The sequence below is a fragment of the Cutaneotrichosporon oleaginosum genome, assembly GCF_008065305.1.
Source record: "Cutaneotrichosporon oleaginosum strain ATCC 20508 chromosome Unknown ATCC20508_contig03, whole genome shotgun sequence".
NCBI lineage: Eukaryota > Fungi > Basidiomycota > Tremellomycetes > Trichosporonales > Trichosporonaceae > Cutaneotrichosporon > Cutaneotrichosporon oleaginosum.
The window spans coordinates 3,129,785-3,152,035 of NW_027072172.1; the positions used below are offsets into that span (position 1 = coordinate 3,129,785).

The 22,251-nt window shown below is 58.3% G+C and overlaps 11 protein-coding genes across 11 annotated transcripts; 8 read left to right on the plus strand and 3 right to left on the minus strand.

Moving 5' to 3' along the window:
* Nucleotides 1-12: 12 nt before the first annotated feature.
* COLE_04449 (uncharacterized protein) lies at nucleotides 13-1,693 on the plus strand (the record flags this gene model as incomplete). Its single annotated transcript, XM_065626350.1, has 5 exons — nucleotides 13-80; nucleotides 277-488; nucleotides 525-601; nucleotides 635-1,006; nucleotides 1,046-1,693. 5 exons carry the CDS (start codon nucleotides 13-15, stop codon nucleotides 1,691-1,693), a joined length of 1,377 nt encoding a protein of 458 aa, XP_065482431.1.
* Nucleotides 1,694-2,288: 595 nt separating this feature from the next.
* COLE_04450 (uncharacterized protein) lies at nucleotides 2,289-4,741 on the plus strand (the record flags this gene model as incomplete). The annotated part of the gene is made up of 4 exons (XM_018419646.2): nucleotides 2,289-2,593; nucleotides 2,656-2,689; nucleotides 2,745-3,075; nucleotides 3,135-4,741. The coding sequence occupies 4 exons, from the start codon at nucleotides 2,289-2,291 to the stop codon at nucleotides 4,739-4,741; spliced, it is 2,277 nt and encodes a 758-aa protein (XP_018276684.1).
* A 376-nt stretch (nucleotides 4,742-5,117) lies between these two features.
* Nucleotides 5,118-5,282, plus strand: COLE_04451 (uncharacterized protein; the record flags this gene model as incomplete). Its single annotated transcript, XM_065626351.1, has 1 exon — nucleotides 5,118-5,282. One exon carries the CDS (start codon nucleotides 5,118-5,120, stop codon nucleotides 5,280-5,282), a length of 165 nt encoding a protein of 54 aa, XP_065482432.1.
* Nucleotides 5,283-5,669: 387 nt separating this feature from the next.
* Nucleotides 5,670-6,810, plus strand: COLE_04452 (uncharacterized protein; the record flags this gene model as incomplete). The annotated part of the gene is made up of 3 exons (XM_018423994.2): nucleotides 5,670-5,733; nucleotides 5,797-6,202; nucleotides 6,237-6,810. The coding sequence occupies 3 exons, from the start codon at nucleotides 5,670-5,672 to the stop codon at nucleotides 6,808-6,810; spliced, it is 1,044 nt and encodes a 347-aa protein (XP_018276682.1).
* Nucleotides 6,811-6,948: 138 nt separating this feature from the next.
* Nucleotides 6,949-7,437, minus strand: COLE_04453 (uncharacterized protein; the record flags this gene model as incomplete). Its single annotated transcript, XM_018419644.2, has 1 exon — nucleotides 6,949-7,437. One exon carries the CDS (start codon nucleotides 7,435-7,437, stop codon nucleotides 6,949-6,951), a length of 489 nt encoding a protein of 162 aa, XP_018276681.1.
* A 465-nt stretch (nucleotides 7,438-7,902) lies between these two features.
* Nucleotides 7,903-10,052, minus strand: COLE_04454 (uncharacterized protein; the record flags this gene model as incomplete). The annotated part of the gene is made up of 5 exons (XM_018423993.2): nucleotides 7,903-8,112; nucleotides 8,182-9,078; nucleotides 9,129-9,346; nucleotides 9,381-9,879; nucleotides 9,927-10,052. 5 exons carry the CDS (start codon nucleotides 10,050-10,052, stop codon nucleotides 7,903-7,905), a joined length of 1,950 nt encoding a protein of 649 aa, XP_018276680.1.
* Nucleotides 10,053-11,070: 1,018 nt separating this feature from the next.
* On the minus strand, nucleotides 11,071-12,169 carry COLE_04455 (uncharacterized protein; the record flags this gene model as incomplete). The annotated part of the gene is made up of 2 exons (XM_018423992.2): nucleotides 11,071-11,100; nucleotides 11,198-12,169. 2 exons carry the CDS (start codon nucleotides 12,167-12,169, stop codon nucleotides 11,071-11,073), a joined length of 1,002 nt encoding a protein of 333 aa, XP_018276679.1.
* Nucleotides 12,170-12,950: 781 nt separating this feature from the next.
* Nucleotides 12,951-13,920, plus strand: COLE_04456 (uncharacterized protein; the record flags this gene model as incomplete). Its single annotated transcript, XM_018423991.2, has 3 exons — nucleotides 12,951-13,213; nucleotides 13,293-13,625; nucleotides 13,665-13,920. The coding sequence occupies 3 exons, from the start codon at nucleotides 12,951-12,953 to the stop codon at nucleotides 13,918-13,920; spliced, it is 852 nt and encodes a 283-aa protein (XP_018276678.1).
* A 796-nt stretch (nucleotides 13,921-14,716) lies between these two features.
* Nucleotides 14,717-15,787, plus strand: COLE_04457 (uncharacterized protein; the record flags this gene model as incomplete). Its single annotated transcript, XM_018423990.2, has 6 exons — nucleotides 14,717-14,750; nucleotides 14,788-14,867; nucleotides 14,899-15,058; nucleotides 15,096-15,444; nucleotides 15,479-15,576; nucleotides 15,609-15,787. The coding sequence occupies 6 exons, from the start codon at nucleotides 14,717-14,719 to the stop codon at nucleotides 15,785-15,787; spliced, it is 900 nt and encodes a 299-aa protein (XP_018276677.1).
* A 1,061-nt stretch (nucleotides 15,788-16,848) lies between these two features.
* COLE_04458 (uncharacterized protein) lies at nucleotides 16,849-17,034 on the plus strand (the record flags this gene model as incomplete). The annotated part of the gene is made up of 1 exon (XM_018423989.2): nucleotides 16,849-17,034. One exon carries the CDS (start codon nucleotides 16,849-16,851, stop codon nucleotides 17,032-17,034), a length of 186 nt encoding a protein of 61 aa, XP_018276676.1.
* A 2,975-nt stretch (nucleotides 17,035-20,009) lies between these two features.
* On the plus strand, nucleotides 20,010-21,217 carry COLE_04459 (uncharacterized protein; the record flags this gene model as incomplete). Its single annotated transcript, XM_018423988.2, has 3 exons — nucleotides 20,010-20,335; nucleotides 20,391-20,496; nucleotides 20,612-21,217. 3 exons carry the CDS (start codon nucleotides 20,010-20,012, stop codon nucleotides 21,215-21,217), a joined length of 1,038 nt encoding a protein of 345 aa, XP_018276675.1.
* Nucleotides 21,218-22,251: the final 1,034 nt, after the last annotated feature.

A 22,251-nucleotide genomic window follows, 5' to 3' on the forward strand; every position in this document is an offset into this window, starting at 1 on the left:
CCCTCTTCCACCATGGCTTCCAGCTCACCCACGAAGCTAAACGGCCATGCTCCGCCCCTCCACGACATCAGGATTCACATGTGAGCGCGACTCCTTCGGGATGTCCAGCCCTATAGCCTAGAGCTCAAGCTAATGACAGTGTCGGCGCGGGGTGAGTAGTTATGGCAGCGTCGCCCTCCTGCTGGGTGGCAACGAGCGGGGCGATTCCGGCGAGCTATCCAGATTTCGCTACGAGACGCACGGCTCTTACGCGGCCAGGGTGCACGCAGTGTCAGTTGCTGACGGCAGGATGGGCGGCATGGGTTCCGCCCTCTCGCTCGCTCGCCAAGGGTTTACCAACATCACGGTGTGGGAGCAGGCGCTCTACCTCGATGAGGTGGGGGCGGGGATCAACATCCCACCCAACTGTGGGCGGATCTTGTCGCGTTGGGGAGTGATGGGCATTTGCAAGGCGGAAGGCGTCGCTATGGAGCGGGCAAATGTCATCGGTGAGCCAGGAGAGAGCTGCATGGATCTGAGACCAGATTGTGAGACCGACGAGGTGATCTCTTCGGCGGGTTACTCTCAGCACATGATCCACGACTACGGCTTCCCATTCATCGTGCGCAAGTCGCGGAGACTGCGCTGACTCCAGACGGTTCACCGTGCTGCCCTCCAGAAGTCGCTCGTCCGCGGGGCCCTTGACACCGGGCGCGTGCAGTTGATCACGGACCAGGTAATCACCGAGTACGACTTTGACAAGACCCGCTTGCGGGTGCGCGACAATGACACAGACGAGATGGAATGGGTCGACGCGGACGTCATCATTGCCGCAGACGGCATCAAGAGCAAGGCTCGAGGGGCCATGTATTCCAAGATCGGAAAGGTAGACGAGGTCGACGACTCTGGTCAGGCCGCGTACCGCATCATGGTCAAAAAGAGCGCTGTCCAGGACGACCCCGAACTGCTGAAGTTCTTCTCGAGCAAGCAATCATTCCGCTGGATTGGAGAGAACCGCCATGTGATGGTGAGCACAGAAGACTGGACGGCAAAGCTGATCCTCCAGGGCTATCCCATCAACGCTGGCGAGCTCTTCAATATCTCGACATCCCAGCCCGACGGGCACTTTGTGGCGGCCGAGTCGTGGACAGCCCTGGGTAACAAGTCTGACATGCTCGCAACGTTCTCCGACTTCCCCGACCGCGTGCAGCGACTGCTTGCTGCGGTGCCAGAACACCAGGTCCTCGAGTGGCGTCTGCGAGTGCACAAGCCGCTCCCAGTGTGGGTTACGGGCAACATTGCTTTACTGGGCGACGCTTGCCACCCTACACTTCCTCACCTAGCGCAGGGCGCGGCGCAGGCTCTGGAGGATGCCGTCGCGCTTGGTGTTGTCCTCAGCCGTATCAAGAAGAAGGAGCACATTCACGCAGCTCTGATGGTGTACCAGAAGCTGCGCAAGCCACGCACAGACTGGGCCGTGAACATGGCGGCTGCCAACTCACTCGCGCTGCACCAGGACAAGAAGACGCGCGAGGCTGCCATCAAGGCTGCGCGGGATGGTCTGGCCGGCGAGTCTGGCGAAGTTGTTGTCGACAAGCTGGCTTCCCGTGAGCTGCACGACAAGCTCTTCAAGTACGACATTGCGCTGGAAGCCGAGCAACACTTCTCGCAAATGCTCACGGAGGAGCTCATGGGCGCCGTGTCCATCTCGTAAGGGTGCTCCTTCCAGTTCCAGGGGTAGCCTGCCGTCTTAGATCCTCTACATACGCATATCTAGCATGTAATGTATCCTACTGTTCAGCGCGTTGGTGAGGATAAGACAATGGCGCCGAACAGACGCGATGATGCGAGTCACCGCACTTGCAGTCCAGCACGTGCGGAAAGAGGCGGGATTTAGCCGGTCGGTGGAGTGTCGATGACGCTACCGAATTCTGAAGTAGTGATGTCCATGACCATAGTGGCGATGCATGCACACGTATGCCTCGATCCGAGAAGGTGAAAGTATGCCGCACGGAGCAGACAGTTGGTTAGACTATGGCAATGGAGAGAGGAGGCCGCCTCTGTTCCGCGTTGCGCGTCATCTGACGTGTGAGGATCCGACGAAGGAAAGCGGCGGCGGAATCCGAACCATTGTTGTTGAGCACGGCCCACCGCACCCTCGTAGCGAGCCTGCGTCAGGCTACCTAGGCCACAGTGGTAGCTCAAAGACAAGCATGTCGCAGGACGACAAGACCCGACTGTTCTGCGAGCGGGATCTTGGTAGATGATTGTGGGTGGGCAGTGGGTATCGAGAGGAATGAGAACGAGGCATGGGGTCGCGGTTGAAGGAGAGAAAGTGTCAGCCGATCAGCCGCCAGCCACACGACTCCACTCGACCGAATTCTGTCAACATCCTACTCTCATTCTCACATCTTCCCACTCTTCCACTCCCTCGCTCTCTTACTCTCTCCCCCATCATTACATGCCACGCTCACTCCCGCGATCTCGTTCCTCCGTCTCCCCATTCTGCACTGTCGCAGGTTGCGAACAGCTCGCCTCCGGAGTCACGCACTGCGGGAGGACTCTCTGCCAGGAGCACGCCGTGCCCAAGTACCACCCATGCTTGTTGCTTCCCGTACGTTCTGTGGCCCCTTTTCGCTCCGCTATACAAGCACCCCGCTGATACCAGCCGGATAGACGCCGTGGACGGTCGTGCAAGGACAACCACCCGGTGAGTCTGAGAGACCCGCGCTGGTTATGTCTTTGCTCACTGTCGCTGACCCCAGTTCTTTGGCCTCATTGCGCAAATTGTCGATGCACCGATCGTCGCCGATGCGCTGGCGTTACGCCCAGAAGCCACATCGGCATCGCTGGAGCTCCCCACCATCCCCGAGTACATGAAGGAGTACCGCGGACACATCAAGTGGATGGGGTACCGCAACATTGCCCTCACACTTACCTTCAATGATGGTGTGCGGTGGCTTGCGCGCGTGCGTCTTAACGACATTTACACACCCGCTGTGCGCCGCAGCATCATGCTTAGCGAGTACGCCACACTCACTGCGTTGCAAGAGGCGCTCGGCAAGCTGGTCCCTCGTGTATGGCTCCCGCCCCAAGGTGTGTCCGTCCAGCGCCCCTCTGCTTTCTCTTTTCCAGTGTATCACTGCTCACTTCAGACTCCTCGAACGACTTCACTTACATGTTCATGGAGTTCGTGGAGGGCAAGTCTCTCCACGCATTCTTCGATGCGCAGGCCATTCACCAAATGGCGCCGCCCGTCAAGGCCGCCGTCGGCGATTATGCTGATATCATGATCAAGCTCGCGAAGCGATCATTTACCGGAGTCGGCTCGCTCTACCCCACACAGCCTTCCGGGTTCACTGTCGGCCCCGTGCTTTCAGACATCCGAGGGAGTGTGCCGACCATCGGGCCATTCCGCATAAGTCAGGACCTGCACCTCGCCCGTATCGACCACTACCTTAACATGGTTCAAGTGACGCCACTGCGCCCTCCCGAGCTTGCTGGCAATCCCGTGCGCATTCTTCGGTACCTTGTCGCACTGGAGCTGCGCGACCTTGTGCGGGGGTGCGCTGAGATGGCCCGCGAAGGAGCGACGTACATCAAGCACACTGATGATGCTGCACACAATATGCTCGGTGTGGACGGACGCATTAACGCAATCATCGATTGGGAAATGGCGCTTATTGTGCCTTTCGCGGATGCTTTTAGTGCACCACTTGCATTCCTCCCGCTTGACGAGACCACACTCGAGCAGAATGGCCTCACCAAGGCTGAGGAGGCGCTCGTATCTGAGCTCGAGGGGCGTGGGCGACCAGACATCGCCAACGCCGTTCGTGGCGGGCGTAAGTACCATTGCCTTCTGCGGCTGGTAGACGGCCCTGCTATCCCTGGAGCCGCAGGCGGGATCACCCTTGGCTCGATCTGGGGCACTCGACTGGCGTTCCAGGGCCTCGAAGCGGGCGAGAAGCCAGCCTCCCTCGAAGACTGGTATGCCGACGCCTTGGCGCAATACGCCAATGAGCCGGGACTCGAGGCGACGATTGATGGCCTGGTGCATTGGACGACGTTGAACGTGGATCTCACCACTGCAGCTTGCAACGAAGTCGAGGACCACATGTTGACTCTGCGCGAGCTGCTCAACTCCGCAACGACCGAGTCGCCAAACACCATTGCAATCGAACGCGAGATCCGCGGTATCATCAAAGCAGTGAAGCAGGCGAAGCGAGCGGCCAACGCAGCATCGCGCTTCGCGGCTGACTGCCGAGCGGCGGTTGGACCTGCACAGAAGGCCAGTGCCAAGGTCCACGCGTCGCATGAACATGGCTTCCGCAAGATTGTTCAGTCGTTCGGACACATGCTGCACCCTCGCAAGAAGGACAAGAAAGACCGCAACACGGAGCTTTGGCGAGTGCGCTCCAGCTCGCCCAGCCGTGTGCACAGTGCACCGGTTTCTGCACCCGGCTCGCGACGGGGGTCCGCTGACGTCACTGCGGCACTCCTGTACTCGACCAACAGCGGCAGCAGTTCGCGCCGTGGCTCTTTGGCGGATGGATTCCGCAGAGTCTCCAGTCGCACACTCGACGACATTGCACACCGCCTGGAGGCGGCTGCTGATCGTGCCGACAAAGCTGTGCGCGATGCCGAAACCATGTCAAAGAAGGGAATGGCTGTCGTTGCGGGCGCTAGAGATAAGGTTCCACAGGCGGACGGTCTTCTCACGGGCGAGTGGGATACTGGCTATTCGTCTGCTTTGTCTGACTAAGGTCGACGAGGAGAGCGAGCATTGCCTTCAGTTTTGTATATTATACAATGCATGGTTGTTAAACCCTTGACATCCTCTGATCGGCCATACCTTAGTGGCCGACGCCATGGTCAATTATGGCGGTGTCGCTCGCTGCTCGGCTCCGCCTCAATCCTGCAAACCCAAGAGTTCGCACGGACATGACCAGGTCAAATACACAGAAAAGCGAAGACAGCCTCATCTTCCCACACATCTTGTCCCTCCAATACAATGGCCGAACCTGCCAACACGACCAACGCGACCAACGGGGCCAGCACGCCTGGTGCAACGTATGTTCCTTGCCGATCAAAGCTCACACCAGCGAGGAGGCGAAGTGCGTCCCCAGCTAGCTTCCGTCATGACTTATCCTAGCTACCCCCCCACGAAGATGGCGCTTCAGTTCACCACGGAAGACCGAGAGACGCCGAGCGGCAAGGCGTGTGTGTGCAACTGCTGCGGCTTTGGATTCTCCATTGGTCGCCCGTGTGGCATCATCTTCTGCTGCATTCCTTGCATGTGTTAGTCACCAGTGGCAGCCAGCGCGCACCGTCAAGCCCGAGGGGTGGAGACGCATCATAAGCCGGGGATGCAACTTTGGTGTGTGTGGCATAGGAGTGCGTTCTGTCGGTGGCCAGAGACTGACACGGCGTTGTTTAGCTGAGATGTCGTGAGTGCGAGGTCAGAGTTGAACGCCATGCAGGCATGGTCATGTGGTCAGTTCAAGCGGAAATTACAAAAGTCACTCGCGTGGGTGAAGATGATGACGGGAACAAAAATAGAGTTCGGCCGAACCTCCACTTTGAAAAGAGTGCAATGACGCGCACCTTGCAGCGCTCCGCTCGACATCTGCTCAACATCTCCCTCTCTCTTCGCCACTCTCATCCCAACAAAGCACTGCTCCGTCGCCATCATGTCGGGCATGAAGGCCTACCTAGACCGCTCTCTCGATGTTATCAAGCGTAACACGGTCAACAGTGCGTAGTGACCGTCCTTGCGTTCCTTGCGCTTGTTCTACAACGATGTGGAGCTGACAACAGCCTTGCGGATGAATCCCACACCCAGGCCTGGTCCACTGGCAATCTTCTCCTTCCACAACCCTCCCGTGACCCCTCTAACTAGCATCGCAACGGGGTGCGACGCGGACATCGGAGGCGTATCAACTGCCGAGGTGACGATGGTGGAGGAGTCCGGGGTCGACGGATCTGCCGCTCCGTCCCACATGTCGTTCCATGGTAACCTCTCCCTCCACGTCCCACCTGAGTTTGCGGGGCGCATTCGCACAGGCTACGCTGCTTTCCGGAGCAAGACGCGGCCGACGCTGTTTGGAGACGACACTTGGAATCTGGAGTTGTACTCGCACCTGCGTGTACGTGTCGCGTACCGTGGATGGGATGGGTGGCGCAGCAAGTTTGTGTGCAACTTGCAGACGGATGGTCCTGTGCGGTGGGTGTTAGGCTGTTTCAGCTGCTGACTTCAGATCCGACCTGTTCCAGCATCGCCTGGACTTGCCGTCAACATATGCCACGAGCGATCCGCGGCCTCTACCACTGGCAACGGGTCTCCAGTTCACGACACTTCATCTTCCGCTGTCGAACTTTGTGCTCACCAATTCGGGCCTCGCAAGTGAAACGCAGGTCGAGATGATGCGGCAGAAAGTGCGGACCGTGGGCTTCGCGCTGTTGGGTGGCGGGCGACAGACGGCACCGAGCGATGCCAAGATTCGCGAGGCGCAACATGGGCACCGTGTGGCTGCGGGCGGCTGGGGCGCGCCAAGCCCCAACGAAGAGCCCGATGCCGAGATGGCCGAGTTGCTCGCGAGTGACCTTGGCGACGCTAGCTACGTCCGCAAGCCGGTTCGCGCGGCCAACAGCGCCTCTGCGGGCGGTTACCACCGCGTTGGCGAGTCGGCGGAGGCGTTCCTTGACGAAGCGGAGCGTGCTGAGGCCGGGCTTGAGGATGTCGGCGAGGCTGGGTACTATGAGCTCTGTATCCAGAGCGTTGAGGCGGTGCGACTTGACCCCGAGAGCGAGGTCGAGGACGCGGATGAGTAGCAGCATGCATTTCGCATTGAACTACTTTGACAGACAGAGATGGCTCAAATAGGCATTATCACGTGTCTCACAATCTCGTTGAGATTGCGTTAGGTCGGAGGCACCGATGGTGCACCCTTGTGGTCCAGTTGTGAGTTGTTACGGATCTTTGTGAGGACTGAGTCTCATATGATGTTGCTGCTCTGCCCAGGAGGCGGGCGTATCTCCTGCACAGCTGCTGGCGTCTCCAAGCTCGGGCTTCGCTAAATGACGGAGCGTAGCACTCCAATTCCAAGGCCCACGGGATCGATCACAACACAAGGAGGTCCTCGTATCAACATGTGGCTTCTTGCCGATCTCAACTGTTGCGGCAGCGAGTAGGGAGGACAAGCCTAGAGACTGACTCGGGCCCAATCTGCCACCTCTCGCTTGCGACGGTGTGACAGCATCCCGAAGGCCCTTCACGCTACCGATCTTAACGAGTCTGAGAACGTCTCTTGGCCGCGGGCTGAACGCTGCGGTGTGCGGATACATTGGCGAAACACTGGTATCATGGCCAATCCGCAGGACGACGTTTGCATTCGGCTTGCCAGCCTCACCCCTGTTATGGCGCGCCCCCGTGATCGTCGCTTCGTGATCCGACGACATACTTCGGCGCTCTGCCGTTCCTTGTCGCTCCGCAGGAATGTGGATCCCCACGTCCGGGCCGGTCTGGGCTCGCTTATAAGACTTCCCCTGGGCGGCCGCCAGATTGGGTTACACAGCGAAGCCTTGTGACACAAAGGAGGGCGAGATGGTGTCAATTTGATTGCCAACCTCGAATCGCGCCGCTGGGGTTCAGAGAGACGTAGCCCTGGGTAGCGAGGGTGCAGCTAGCGATTTTGTGAGAGCATCGCGTCTCATGATCGACCCGCCGGCGACGGCAGCCACTAACAAACGTACCAGGGATGGAGCGCTTGTACCTATGTGTAGAGAGTGAGTCTTATGTTATGCTCACTTCTTCCAGACCCGAATCTCCTGGACTGACTTCTTACTCAGTTCATATACGCTATTCAGCTTGTCAAATAGACACCTAATCCGCACGGGCGCAAATCCACATCCACTCCTCTCGTTTTACGCCTTAATGTCCTTGGCGTGGGCGAGCGACTGCCTGCGCTCGTGTTGGACAATGTCGTGGTCGCGGTACTTGGCCTGAATAGGCGGCGGCGGCATAGCGCGGCTGTTGCAGAAAAGGTAACGCTTGAAGAAGTACGGCAGCCACTGCTTGGTCTGGTAAGAGATGAACTGGGACGTCGGAACGCTGAACACGTCGTCGAGTTCTTCCTGCGCGTTAGCAATGTATTCTGCCACGTCGATAAGAACGCTGGTATGGGCACGTCCGATAGTACTTACCAAACTGATACCCTTGGTCTCGGGCACGAAAAGGAAGATCAGAATGAGCGCTGTAGTCGACAAGCCGGCGTAGAAGCAGAATGCGCCGAGAGGGGTCATTGCGGTCTTCATGGCTGGGAACGTGATGCCCAGGACGGACGCGAACAGCATGTTGATAAAGACAGCAAACGCCATACCTTGCTCGCGCTGGACCGTTGGGAAGACCTCTGCACCATAGAGGAAACACACGGGTCCCTCGCCCACCGAGTAGAACATGGTGAAGACGTACACGAAGGTCGCGACGACGCCGAGGCGCGCTTTGGATCCGGATCCCGGCTCAAATGGGATCAAGAACGATAGCCCGGTGCCCAGAAGAGTGACGATCATACCTGGGAATGTGGCTAGGAGCAGCGCGCGGCGGCCAAACGTGTCGATCGTGAACAGCGCCGGAAGCGCAAACACAAAGTTGAGCGCACCAAAACCGAGGGAAGCAAAGAGCGCCTGGCGGTCGGTGAAGCCACTCTCCTTGAATACAGTCGATGAGTAGAACGCAATGATGTTGATGCCGCAGAGCTGCTGCGAAAGCATGACCACGCCCGCTCCCAGCGTAGCGCGGCGGATGCGAGGAACGACAAAGCAGTCGCGAAGGCGGGAGAAATAGCCCGCACCACGGGCCTCGGAGAGCTCCTCAACGTAGAGAACATGCGAGTAGTAGAGGTCACGAGCGGCGACAATCTCCGACTTGCGGAGACGGTTGTAGGACTTGAGGGCGTCGACGTAGCGCCCCTTCTTCATGTACCAACGAGGAGACTCGGGGCACATATAGATGAAGATAGCAAGGGGGAGAGCCGGAATAAAGGCCGACCCAAGCTGGAGACGCCAAGCGATCTTGCCAGTGTTCATGACGACGCAGTTGGCCTGGAGTCAGTCACGCGCACCTGGCTCGTTGCAAGCAGTAGCCCACTTACAGCGAAGCCGAGGAAGATGCCCAAGCAAACATAAAGCTGCCAGCCCATGGTAAGGGCACCGCGGATGCGGGTGGGTGCCAGCTCGGCGGAGAAAACTGCGACGGTGGCCGCCTTGGCTCCCATACCCACGCCCATGATAAGGCGGATGATGAACAGCTGTTGCCAGTTCTTGGAGAAGCCGGATGCAATAGGAGTCGCAACGAGAATGATCGCAGTGACTAGCCATCAGCTTGCAGAGGCAGAAGGACTCACTGAAGATCTCGCCGCGACGGCCGAACAGGTGGTTAAGGGGGTCCGAGAGCCATACACCCGGAATAGCAGCAGCCAGGTACGGCGCTGCGTTGATGATGCCAACAATCCAGTCACCCCAAAGTTGGCCGCTGCCTCCGCTGGGACCCGCGCGGGGCTCAAGGCCGCGGGCCTGCACAGCGGCAGGGGGTGGGGTAAGCCCAAACTCTACGGGGAACGAGAGGTTGGCGCCGTTGGAGCCGGTCTGGTCCCAGCCCTGGACGGCAGCGCCGAGGGCGCAAACGAACATGGTGAAGACGAGTGTCCTGGTGCAGCTCCACTTGTGGTCGCGCTCGAACGCGAGATCGTCTTGCTCCTGAGGAGAAAGGCAGGAAAGCGACGAGAACCCATCAGGATCACGCGCCACGAGTGCGGCCTTGGTGAACAGGTCCTCCTTGCCAGCGAGGCCATGATCCGTCGCAAAGGCGCGACCCATGTTGGCCACCTCGTCGGGCTGGTAGCGCTGACAGGATCAGTTCTGATATATCATGTGCACAGCGAGCCACATACCTGGAGGGGATTCTCGATGACCATGTTGCCGACCATGACGGAGCCACGACGGCCGTTCACGGCACCACCGTGGCTCTTGGGCGACTCATCCCAGGTCTGCTCAAAGTGCTTCTCGTCGCCTTGCATTGCGCTTGGGTGGTGGCGGGTGGTTGAGAGATGGGGAGACGAGCGTTTCTGGGGTCCAGGCTTTATACCGGCTGTTGGCTACAAGTCGACTATGGTGCTGCTGGGCAACAACATGCTGCCTCTCCCGCTACGCACGCCAACGCACTCTCAAGCTAAAACGCGTGGGCAGACCAGCACACATCAGGGCGACAAATGCTCGGGCTTGCTGGCTACATGAGAAAGGCGGGCATTCATCCCTGTAGACCTCCGGGACGGTCGCGACCCTCGCTTGTGCTCTTGTCTAGCGAGCCCATGGGGCCAACTGCGGGGTCGCAAAGACTTGGGGGTGGAGCTCGCCCTACGAGGGGCCAAACTTGGAAGACGCTGGTACCGTTTTGCTATTCACTAGACCTAGGGATCTCTTGGCGGCATCTCAAGAGGACAGGCACTAGCCATTCACGTATTTCATCGTATTTCATGTTACTGTACATCGCCGGTGTCATGCTGATTGCAAAACACAACTGCCATCAACAGCGACGTCATGGCGATCCCCTGGGAGCCGAAAGGCCGGCGACAGAAGACGATCTGCGGCGATCTCTGGGTGGCGGTCCACGTGCCGTCCCGCATGGAGATGCCGCAGCATGTGACATGTCAGGCTCTCTGGCAGCATTAGCTCAAACGCGGAGGGCCCTGACATTCAGCGCGGGGAGAGACGATGATTGGACAGCCGGTGTTTCCATCCGTCGACTGCCGCAACACCTGCGCAAGCCCACCTGATTCCCAGATGAGTAACGAGCTCATCCGCGCTAGCCGTCCATGGCTACAGCGCCGAGGCGCCGAAGGTAGCGATCCAGTTTGTTGTGCAAATTACTTGATCATACCAAATGCGGAGGACGCCATTGGCCAGGTCCCGAAAAGTTGTGTTGGGAACGACCCGCTCGATTGCGGCAGCGATGCTCGTGCGGTCAGCATGCTGACGCAGGTCCAGAGGAGAGTGGCATTTGGCAACGGACAACCTCAGACCTCGGCATCTTCGCTACTACAGCTCAGTCATTCCCCCAGCCCCAACGTGAGTAACAGCATGACTCCACAGCCATCCTCGAGGCAGCCCCCACATGAAAAATCACGGTCACACATTTCGACTAGGCAGAGGCTTATCTCCATAGCTCAAGGACAGTCTCCAGGTCAAACGCATCTCCACGAGTTGTTCGGTATCCGTCGATGGACACGAGCTCGATCTTGGGCTCAATGGACGCGCCCAGGACGTCGGAGCGCCCCGAAATTTCCCGCAACAATTCACGCATGGCGGCGTACAACGCGCGAACACGCTTGCGAGTTTCCATCTCTCGTTCTTCAGGTCGGCCATCAGACAGGCAGTCGAGGAGGGCGACCACACCCCCGCCCAAAGTCAGGTGCGCTGTAGTGTGGGTGCGACGAGCAGATGCGGCTGTTGTCTCTATGAGCTTGTCATCCTGCAAGGACTTGACACAGCCGTCGACACCCCAGGAGCATACGAGCACTACAGCCTCAGAAGGCGGCCACAGCGGTTTCCATGGAATCCACGATTGTAAACACGAGGTGGCAGCGTGCTTGTGGCCAAGCGTGCGAGGATACACTATCGTGAGGCGGCGCACAAAAGCCTGAAGCCACCCGTTGGCTGGCGACAAGCGATCCCAGGGCTCACGCGCAAAGATGACAATGTCAACTTCCCCCGCCGCTGTCAGGTCAAGGCTGTGTAATCCCACAGCGGCGGGTCGGAACCGTACCAGGCGCAGCGGAGTGATTGCGCAGAAGGCAGCGAGCGCCTCTGTCGAGACGCGCCCGGCGAGATCAGCCACGCGCACGTGCTTGAGAAGACGGTCGAGAATGCGCTGGTCGGAGAGTGTATTGCTTTGGCCGCCCGGATGGCGGAAAATCGCAAGCGGGAGGGGCAGGGGCGCGCCATCGAAGGACTGGAGTTCGATGCCAGACGGGTATGGGGACAGCAAGATGTGGTTCAGCTGGCGGGAGAGGTGGGTGTCGACCTGCACACGAACGCCGTGCGACGTGTTCCTTAGACAGGAAAGGACGGGGAAGCTGGCTTCAGCGACGATTGCTGCAAAGATGTGCGGGTACAATGCATGGTCGAGAGTGGCCATGATTGCCGGGGGTTGATAAGTGAAGCGAGATATTCGTAGACAATAGCCAAGAGCTCGATGTTTGTGACTGAGGACTCGTATAGATAAGTGTTCTTACTCATCAAGGATCTCTCTCACGCAGGCGGCGATTGTACAAGGTAAGGTGCACCGTGCGCCTCACGCTGTGACACGCCACTTCCCTCATGGCCTTCATCACTCTCTCCGGGAGAGATGAACAGCCAGCATGGACCGGGGAATACGTCTTCATGCTTGCACTGCGCTCTCTCCGATGAGCTCAGAGCTCTGCCGCACCTTGGTTGAACAGCATGGCCGGACGAGACGCGCCTGCTTATCGTCCGCAATCCACGAAGATTATGACGCATTCCATGTATCGTAATTTGGTCCCGCCGTAACCCCTACATCGACTTCTCCCCGGTATATCCGGTGAGCCATTCAATCATTACGCGTCGGTTACGCTTCGCGACATCAACACCTTCAACAACCGTTCGCGTCCTTCACGTGCTGCTGGCGACATGGCTATCTCACCGCCGACACAAATGGGTTCAAAGGCTTGGGCGGTCCTGGTCACTCGCGAAAACTACGTTCCCGGTGAGCGTTGGCACACACTTTGAACCAGCCGCTTTGCGGCATGGCAATGACTCACCCACCTCACAGATGCACGCTAACATCAGGTCTGCTCGTACTCCACAGAACATTGTCTGCTGTCTCTGCCTACCCACTCGTCGTACTCGCTACGCCATCTCTGCCTGAACACCAACGCTCGCTGATTCGGCGTCGCGGGATGCTGGTGCATGACATCCAACCTCTAGCACCGAAGGGACATGCCGGATTCGATGCCAAGTTTGAACGCTTCGCCGATACCTGGACCAAGCTCCAAGTCTTTGGTGTGCCGGGGTACGACCGTCTGGTTCTAATTGATGCCGACACGATCTTCCTCCGCGGCATGGACGAGCTATTCGAGATGCAGCTGCCTGAGGACTGGATTGCTGCAGCCCCCGCGTGCACCTGTAATCCCTTCAAGTTTGCTCACTATCCCAAAGATTGGTGAGTGCACCGACTTGAGGGATGGATTATGCCTTTCAATTCATTCCGCTCTCCGCTTGAGCACGTCGTCTGACTACAGGATCCCCGCAAATTGCTCGTTCTCACACCAATCCACACCGACCACCCTCGACAATGTTCCTCAACCAGCCCCAGAAGCTCCTCGCGTGGCTCATCTTTTAAACTCTGGTGTTGTCGTTCTGCATCCCCGTCCCGCCCTGATGGCTGAGTTGGAGAACCACCTCCGTACCTCACCGACTGTCGCGAATGCCCAGTTTCCCGATCAGGAGGTGCTCGCAGACACATTCCGAGGACGTTGGCGTGTGCTCCCATGGTGGACGAACGCACTCAAGACTCTCCGCGCGGTTCACAAGCCCATCTGGCAGGATCGAGAGGTGCGGCTGTTGCACTACATGTACGTTGTCAATCTCAATCAGCGCTGAGCTGACTGCAGTCTCGAAAAGCCGTGGTCCAAGTTGCCGGCCACACCAATTCCAGCGTTCACCCCCGCTGCGTTGACCCCTTCTGGCAAGCCAGCTCTCCCGTCTGCTCTAGGTGAGATTGTCGCCTCGGCGGCACCTCAAGAGAGCCTCACAGACTACGACACAGTGCACGCGTGGTGGTGGGCTGCGTATGGAGACGTCCTCCACGAGCTAAAGAGCGATGAGCCCGAGCTGTGGCATGAAGTAGACAAGTGGGTGGCGCACTAGGGCTGCGCCAGTGGGATACCGTGGACGAAGGGGTCGATGCCAACCGTTCCATAAACATGTGATGGGTAGATGGGCCCTTTGAGTACATTGCACTCCGAGCGTTTACCATACACAGTGGGAAGCCCGGTCCTAATGGGAATCCGACCCGTGCAGGATATCACTTGAACCCCCCGTCTTCACATATCTACACATATCTACAGCACAGCTACACTGAAGGGTGGCCTATTCAATTTCGAAACTGATATAGATCGCGCCGCGAATGGCGGCCGCGCGACCTGGCGCTCTCTATACATACGTCATATCAAGTAAGGTCGACATCTGTCGGATGAGCCCGCGGTGGCCCCATGGCTCCGGTCCAGGCTATATACACTGGCATCCCAACGCCGGCGGCCGGCGCCTTGTCTTCAACATGGCCAGGACTCAAGGCTGACCTTGACTCGTCCACGCCCAATCAGTTCCGTGGATTTCGGTCGGAGAGACATTCCGTGACGGTGCCAAGCACGGGACTCCAGGTTCTCCGAGGTCCGACGCGGAGAATGCCTCAAGATTGCCCTGGTTCCCCGGCCCGAGTTAGGTCAAGTTCGGGTCGGAAATTGAGCGAAGCATGCCGGCGCGCATACATCTTGGCAGTCACCAGCAGATCATCGGAAATGTAGCTTGAGAGGACGAGCAGCACGGCGCACGTCTCCGGGACGGCCTGTTTGCGAGCGATAAGCACTACAGTCTTTACATTCTTTGCACTACTCATGCTCTAACGACAACGCACGCAGGCTCTCTCGCTTTCGATCTCTTCAAGATGGACGCCCTGACACCGGCCCAGGTCACTCAGCGTGAGTGATCGGAGGGCGATTATCTCTGACACCACAGATTTCATCGACCTTGGCCGCACGAAAGTCCGACAGTCGTTTCATGTGACGTTCTTCAAGGCATGGATGGCCGGGTGGATGGTGGGTTGGCTTAAGACTTCGCTCACGCCAGGTGTGCTTTGGCGCTATGCTGTACCAGGTGGTACAAGCTGGCTCACCTGGCTTCCGCGCCAGCAATCCTGCACTCGTCACATTGATAGGAGCGTTCTTCTTCCCCGCTGGCCTCATCATGATCGTCACGACGGGCCAAGATCTGCTTACGGCTCATCTGAGTACGTTCTTGTGCGTCGGGGCCGGCGCTAATCCCAGTGTACATGCCTATGTCGCTCATGCACGGCCGAATCAGGTTGTGGCAAGGCCTTCTCACATGGGTTAACGTCTTTTGCGGAAATCTTGCGGGCGCGCTTTGCTGCGTCGCCTTCATGGCCCACTTCTCAGGACTGTACACGGGACCACTGCTTGAGTACGCACAAAAGATGTCGGTCTCCAAAACGTCACAGGGGTTTGGCCCCTGTCTGCTTCGCGGTATAGGGTGCAACTTCCTCGTCTGCGTCGCCGTCTGGCTCGGGGCCAGCGCACGTGAGGTCATGTCCAAAATCATGGGCATACACTTCCCAGTGTTCCTTTTTGTGTTCCTCGGCTTCGAACATGTTGTGGTGTAAGCCTTCCTCTTGGACCCCGCTGATCTCCAGAAACATGTACTACGTCCCATTGGGGATGCTTAGTGGCGCAGAGGTCAGCATGGGGAGATACCTGGGTCAGAGTTTGGTACCCTCACTAATCGGTAACAGTGAGCGCGTTCTAGGTTTGGCCTGACATCAGTTCTCGGTGGGATTCTTCTTGGCGTGCCCATGGTGTTATTCCACGCTCCGCCAGAGCTTCGCCTCCCCTTGTTCAGGAATGGAAAAGCCCTCTCAGAGCCATATGAATCATCCTCCGTCCCTGTCAGTGAGACATCCACGCCGGCCGTCAGCCTCAAGCCAGCAGTCGATGGCAGCTAGAAACACTAGATTATAGACTGTGTATGCCGATGTTACATTTGTGTTGCCATGTATGTTTGGCGTTCTCAACCTTTCGAGGGAGTCTGGGAAGTGAGCATCTCCCCGCGTGTCCCCCTTCTCCCTTGAGCCTCCCCACCTTGCGAAGCACAGTAGGTCGGGCATGGACGATTGTACCGTCAATCGCAATGTCTTGCGCTTGTCGAGAGGAGGTCTCACGTACTTGGCCAACACGTGTAATAACTTTGAAGGCTGTTTGGGGGATGCAGCCTTGTCAACTGCTGGACAGTACTTAGGAGGGTAGGCGAAAATGCAGAATGAACGCGGACGCCCCAGCAAGGGGGCGACTCATGCTAAGCCGTCGTGTCACCCACGATTCGTAAGACAACTCTAGCCTGCTGCCCCATCTTATGCACGTAGCAACTCACGCTCCCGTTGTGGATCACTTGACGACGTTTGTAAGCAGTCAATCTTCGGGTGTATGGTCACTTTCTTTCCTTGCACGGCACTGCTCGTTTGCTATCTCTTTTCTCTTACCATTTCTGACCATTCGTTTCGTTTCCTTCGTCTGCATCCAAGGAGCGACAGTGCCCCACACTCCGTAAACAATGCCTTCTCGGGAGAGGCACCGTCGCGGAGGTCAACATCGCGCGCCCCCGTGTCGCCCCCGGCTACGCAAGGAATCCACAACTCCCTCCGGCAAACCCGTTGAAGCAGGTGCGTATCGCGCTCATACCCCTGTGAGTGCCACCCGGTGTCGTTGTTCAGGCCTGAGTGTCCCAATGTGTGTCCCCAGTGTTATTCAGTACGCGACGGTCGGACCCCAATATTGCTAGGCCCCGTCAGCCCACACGACGCAAACAGAGGAAGAGAACGATGCACAGAAGGTGTCGTGGCGCCACCTACAGCAACAGTGACATCAACCACCTGGCTAGCACATGGCCTACGAATGTCATATGCATGCGGAACCAGTTCATCACATGACTTATTATCAGTGCTTCCGCACATTACAATTCATCTGTACGGCTCATATAGTACTTTTGTTACTCAGTAACAACCAACGTATGTATCTTCCAGTCTCTTACATTCACCCGCTGATGACAACGTTGGCCACTGCCGGACTCAAGTACCTCAACCCACTGGGTGTAGTCTCTCGCCACAACAGTCAACCCCCAGACGCCATCGATACCGCCCAGCAACGCACCAACAACTGTGCTGCCGGACGCCCTCGTGCAAACACCACACTCTGACGCCTGGCGGTCCTCGCTGCGGGGCCGCGCGAGACGCGCTGAACCACATGCTGATGGGCACCCGAGGTCCACCGCCAGGTCATGGGGCGCATGAAACACTTGTATAGGGCAGAAGATGGGAGGGGGGGGGGGGGGGGGGAGAGGAGCTGGAGCAGAAGCTCAGAAGCAAAGCTCGTGGAACTGATGGAGACAGAGTACCAAGTGTTCTGGAGAAGGGGAAAGGCCAGGCCGCCGTGATGTGGAGGTGCAAGCGCGCAGAGCGGATGACGGAGAATGAGCTTAAAGATCAAGTGTGCAGGAAGGGCCCAATAGTGTCAGTAGCCAGAGTATCATGGGTACTTGGTCGACGCATAGACGAGTGACAACGGCGACGAGGCGCGATTCAACAGCGTGTATGTCCCTTGAATGCCCGAAACCACCGAGACATGGTGAATCACTCACCTGACATGCCATGTTCTGTGGGTAGCGCGTAGCGCGCCGCGAAAAAAATGAGGAGAGGGGAGAGGAGGAGAGCAAGGTCGAACGAGGGACTGTACCGACCGCTCTCCATCTCTCTTCCTCCCATACATCGATACCTTCCTTCACGTCTCCTGCACCCCTTCTCCCACGGCCCCCAGCCCACTGCCCTCGACTCTCCGCGCTAGTCCGAGACCGCGATGCCCGGACAGAAAACTGTTGGTAACGATCACACCAGTATGGGTATGCCGGATGCCATCATCAGCTGACATACAGAGGAACACGAGGCCTGGCGACACTTGCTCTCCGGCTGCCGGCACCCACCACCCTCACTAATCCAGTGGGACCCCAGTCCAACATACTCAGAGGACCGTGACCGACCTGAGAGCGCCAAGCCTGTGGTGGCAAGCCTGGTACGCGCGGCTGGCAAGCAGGCAGACGGCACAACTCGCCCTGTTCGTGTGCGTCCGACACTGCAGCCATCGACATGGGGCTTGGGGTACACTGCACTGCTGCAAGAGGGGGCGCGCACTGAAAACGTCGTGAGCATCACCACCAGCAATGCTCTTGACAAGCAACCTTTCGGCTTCAAGAAGGAGAAGGACCTCGAGTTCTGGCTATCTCAACAATATGGCCAGTTAATCAACAGATGCGCTTCGACATGGAACAACAGTAAAGGCCCCGCGGCAAACCCCATTCTCTGGTGTCAGCAAGAGCTAAAATACCGACACTGGAGTGGCGAGCTCCGCCAGGCCTTCCTTGATCTCAGTGTCCGCCGCAACGACAAGCCCCTCTCATTTGTTGAACTGAAGCACGGACTTCGGCTCCCGCACCGATCCTTCGACATCTTGGACAGCCTGGCACGTTGCGAATCCGCCATCTGGGTCAAGATCGATGCACAGACGGCGGTTCACGTCGCAGATGGCCTTGTGACGCCTACCAAGCCCCACGCACCTTGCGAGCCCACCGATGCTGACGAGACTGTGCAGCCCTATGCTGCCGGGTATCTCAGGGAGTGCCCTGGGAATGCTATCCACCCCCCCGCTGTCGCCATCGTGGCTCTCACGCCTCAACAGGCGTCTGCCCTAACCCTCCTCTCAAAGGGCCCGGCATACAGCTGGGTCACATCTCTGCAGCATGGCTCGATTTCAAACGGCGACCGTTTTGTGGCGACCTTCCTGGAGTGGGACAAGGTGCCCGACGTGTCGCTGCGGAGTGGCGATCACCAGGCTTGCTTTTACTTTGGGCAAAGCTCTGGGGTCAATGGAAACGGGCTGCCCATCCGCACACAGCCTCACTGGCCACCGCTTGACTCATACGATGCCTGCCCGCCGCTACACACGCCTGCGTTGCCGCGGCCGCCGCATCCTAAGTCTTCATCACGATCTCGACAACCGGCCGCTACCACGCACGACCTGCCTGCGTCGCCGCTGCCGCCGCAGCCAAAGTTTTCATCACGATCTCGACGACAAGCCGTCCATACCCATAATCTGGAGGATACGCCCATGGCAAAATTCACCAGAGGGGAGGGTGTGGCAGTGGTGGGCCGACTGTTTGAATCACTTGACGTTAGAGAGGATGCCGAGCAAGGCGCGACTTCAAGTTCAGCTTTGCACCAATCCCCGGCACATGTCCCGGCCTCTCCGCTCGGCCTACTCGCGGGCAATGCGTTCTTGAATAACACAGAACAGGGCCGCCAGTGCGGATGGCCACAGTCAACCAACAAGGTGCTGAGCACACCACGCGTCGGACCCCTTAACCCCGCCAGTCGTCTCCGGGCAGCCGAGGCCACCGCCCACACACCTACCCGCCCCTCGCGACACACCTGAGTCTCTTGAATTATGACAGTTTCTTGCTATAAGTAGATTTGTGGCCAGCAAAACAATATGCAGCGAGTAATGTAGGCAACGTCACCGCCGCTGCGTTGCCCAGCGCATCGCCGCTGTTGCGTCCAGAAGGAAGGCGATGTATGCGTCAAAAAATGGCCCTGTCACGGCTCACTCCTGGTCACCGCTGGGCAGGGGGTTGTTCGTTGTCGTCCCCATCGTCCCCTTAATTTCCTCCTCCTCTCGGCCTCTACCTCCTCGTCGCCTTTCTCCGCATCGTTCCGGGAGCCTTGGTCGGATCATTTGTGGGGTATGCTGACGCATGTCCATGTCTGATAGCATGCTCACAGTCAGGCTAAATGTACCCTATTTTCAAGGGGCGCTTCGCTCGAAATATCCAGAGCAGTGATGGGAGACGATGCATAGTATCAGTATGGGGTGGACGCTGATGATAGTGGAGATCGTGGAGACTCTCCATGGGCGGGTGGGCCAATCGGGCCAAACGGCGGACGGAAGCAAAAACACAGGACATGCCTGATGAGAGTCACGTGAGGCAAGCGGACGTCTGAGCGGAATCAAATCCACTGTCTCAGTTGATGTAAACATGGCACGCACTCCTTGCGTCCCTTCCCTCCATCATCCTGTCCTTCATACGCAAGCTGCACTGCATCGTCCACCCCATCGATATATTCCATGTCGACCTCTGCTCCCCGTACTGCGCTCGCCCCTCACGATGACTCGCCCAGCACGACACAGGCCCTCCCCAGCCCAACCGCGCCTCCCCAGGAACAGCAGCGACAGGACGGTTTCCCGCCCCAGATGCTGACTTTCCCGCGCCAGAACTGGAGCAGCGTCGTCTTCGCATGGCCAGTGTTTTACCCCGGCGAGGACGGTCTTAAGGTCAACTACGCAGCGCGTGCCTGCAGCCGTCGGTGGATGGGTGCCCTCCACGATGCCGACTTGGGCTCCCTCGGCGTCGGCGATTTTGCACTCGCCGTTTTCGACAAGACCGATGAAATGTTCGTCTTCCCGTCTCTGCAGGCCCTGCGCCCATCGATGGTACTGACGGCCCAGGAACTCGTACCTCCGCGTGATGCGAGCGCAGCTTGGCGTCACGTATCCCGATCCCGACACCTGGCTCCGCCTTCTGGAACACGTCATCCGCTACGCCCACAGCCTTGTACGTCCTGTTCTGCTTGCTGTTCATCCTGCCCTGCGGGGCGCTCGCCTTCCGCCTCGCCCTCCCCCATACCTTTCGTCCTCTCGTATCGGTAGGCATCTGTACTGAAGCGCAGTGCCACGCCGTCGTATCGGATGTCTTCCCCGACTCGCCACTGCTCCCGGCGTTTGCGAATGTGCGCACTGTTCTTCCCTTTGTTCGCAGCGCGATGGGTAGCGTGTGGCAGCTTGGCGCAGACAGCTACGACTATGCTAGCGGTCCCCGCCTCCCGCGCCGTTCGACTTACAACCACGCCTGGGTCGACCCATACATCCCCGACCCCGCGACGGTTCCACCACGGCCGTTCACCCGCGCCAACGACGACCCGAAAGCGCCGGCTGACATCATTTGGATCGACCACAAGGGCAACATCGTCCCGCAGCCCAAGGGCATCGACATTGAGATGCATGGTGAAACAGGCGCCGAGCCGCCGTCGGCCGCCAGCTCCAGTCCGTCGGCGTACGAGCCGTCGACTCCCGAGCTCTCCGGCCCGCCATCGTCCGGCTCGTCTTCATCCAACTGGTCCCCGCACAGCTTGCCCTCGTCCGGTTCGTCCTTGCCCGGCTCGCCGACCGCCCTAGCAGCAGAGCAGCCACTCAAGTCCCACTGTACCACCCAATTTCCGTCTCCTCTCCGTACCAGCCTCCGCTCGCCTTCACGCCCCGAGACCAACGACCCATAACCACAAGGCAAGATGACAGACTCGTGTTTACACTTCCAGATCACAGACAAAGAACCTACGTGCCACCAGAATGTCTGTCCAGCCACTCCGCCTGTGAACACATCTCCATGCGTGCAGCACCCCAAAGAGCACCGCCTCTGGAGGTCCAGCAGGGAGGAGAGTGCATTGTGGTGGCCGTCTTGTGTTCTGTGAGCGCGGGGAGCCGCTTGTCTAGCTCTCGACAGTCAATGTACCGGTAGATCGAGGGCCGTCTTCACGGCCACGGTCGTTTACAGTCCCTTCCTCTCGGGCACGGCGTACTTTCCGCAATATCCTGAGCAAAGTCCATGTCATCCAATGTCGTGCAGAGTTCTTCGGGTGCCTGCAATGCAAATGTACTTCAACACTCACGTCTGATCCAAGCAGAGGGTAGGCGAACTTCGTAAGGCCCGGCATCGCCCTCCCTGCAGGTGAAGTCAGCGTCCATGGCCCCCGACGTGTAGGTCTCACTCACGCATATGGGGTTATAGAGGGTGTCTGCCGCTGGGGGGGTAGTGTTCTGTTGACCTGGGATGACACAGTAGATCCAGAGGAGTCCATTGGTGGTAGTTTCGGGCCAGGGGGGTCGAAACTACCCGAGCTACGGGCCATCAAAGTTTTGCTGCCCCACTCCACACCTAAGTGTGGACAATGTGTGGACAATTCGTGGACAACACGTGGACAATTGTCCACATGCGTGGACAACAAGTGTCCACAGGGCATGCACTGGGTGAAAGTGGACACAGAGTGTAGACAGTGTGGACACTTGTGGACATGCGGTGGTGAGCACACTCCAAGTGGTGATGCTGACAGTCTGCAAGTCAAAATTGATGGTGGTGAAGCATGTTTGTGCAGTCAGTAATGGGTGGCAAGTGTGGACAGATGTGGACAATGTGGACACCTGTGGACAGTTGATGGGTTAGGGGGTTAGGGGTTAGGGGGTTAGGGGGTTAGGGGGGTTAGGGGGTTAGGGGGTTAGGGGGTTAGGGGGTTAGGGGGTTAGGGGTTAGGGGGGT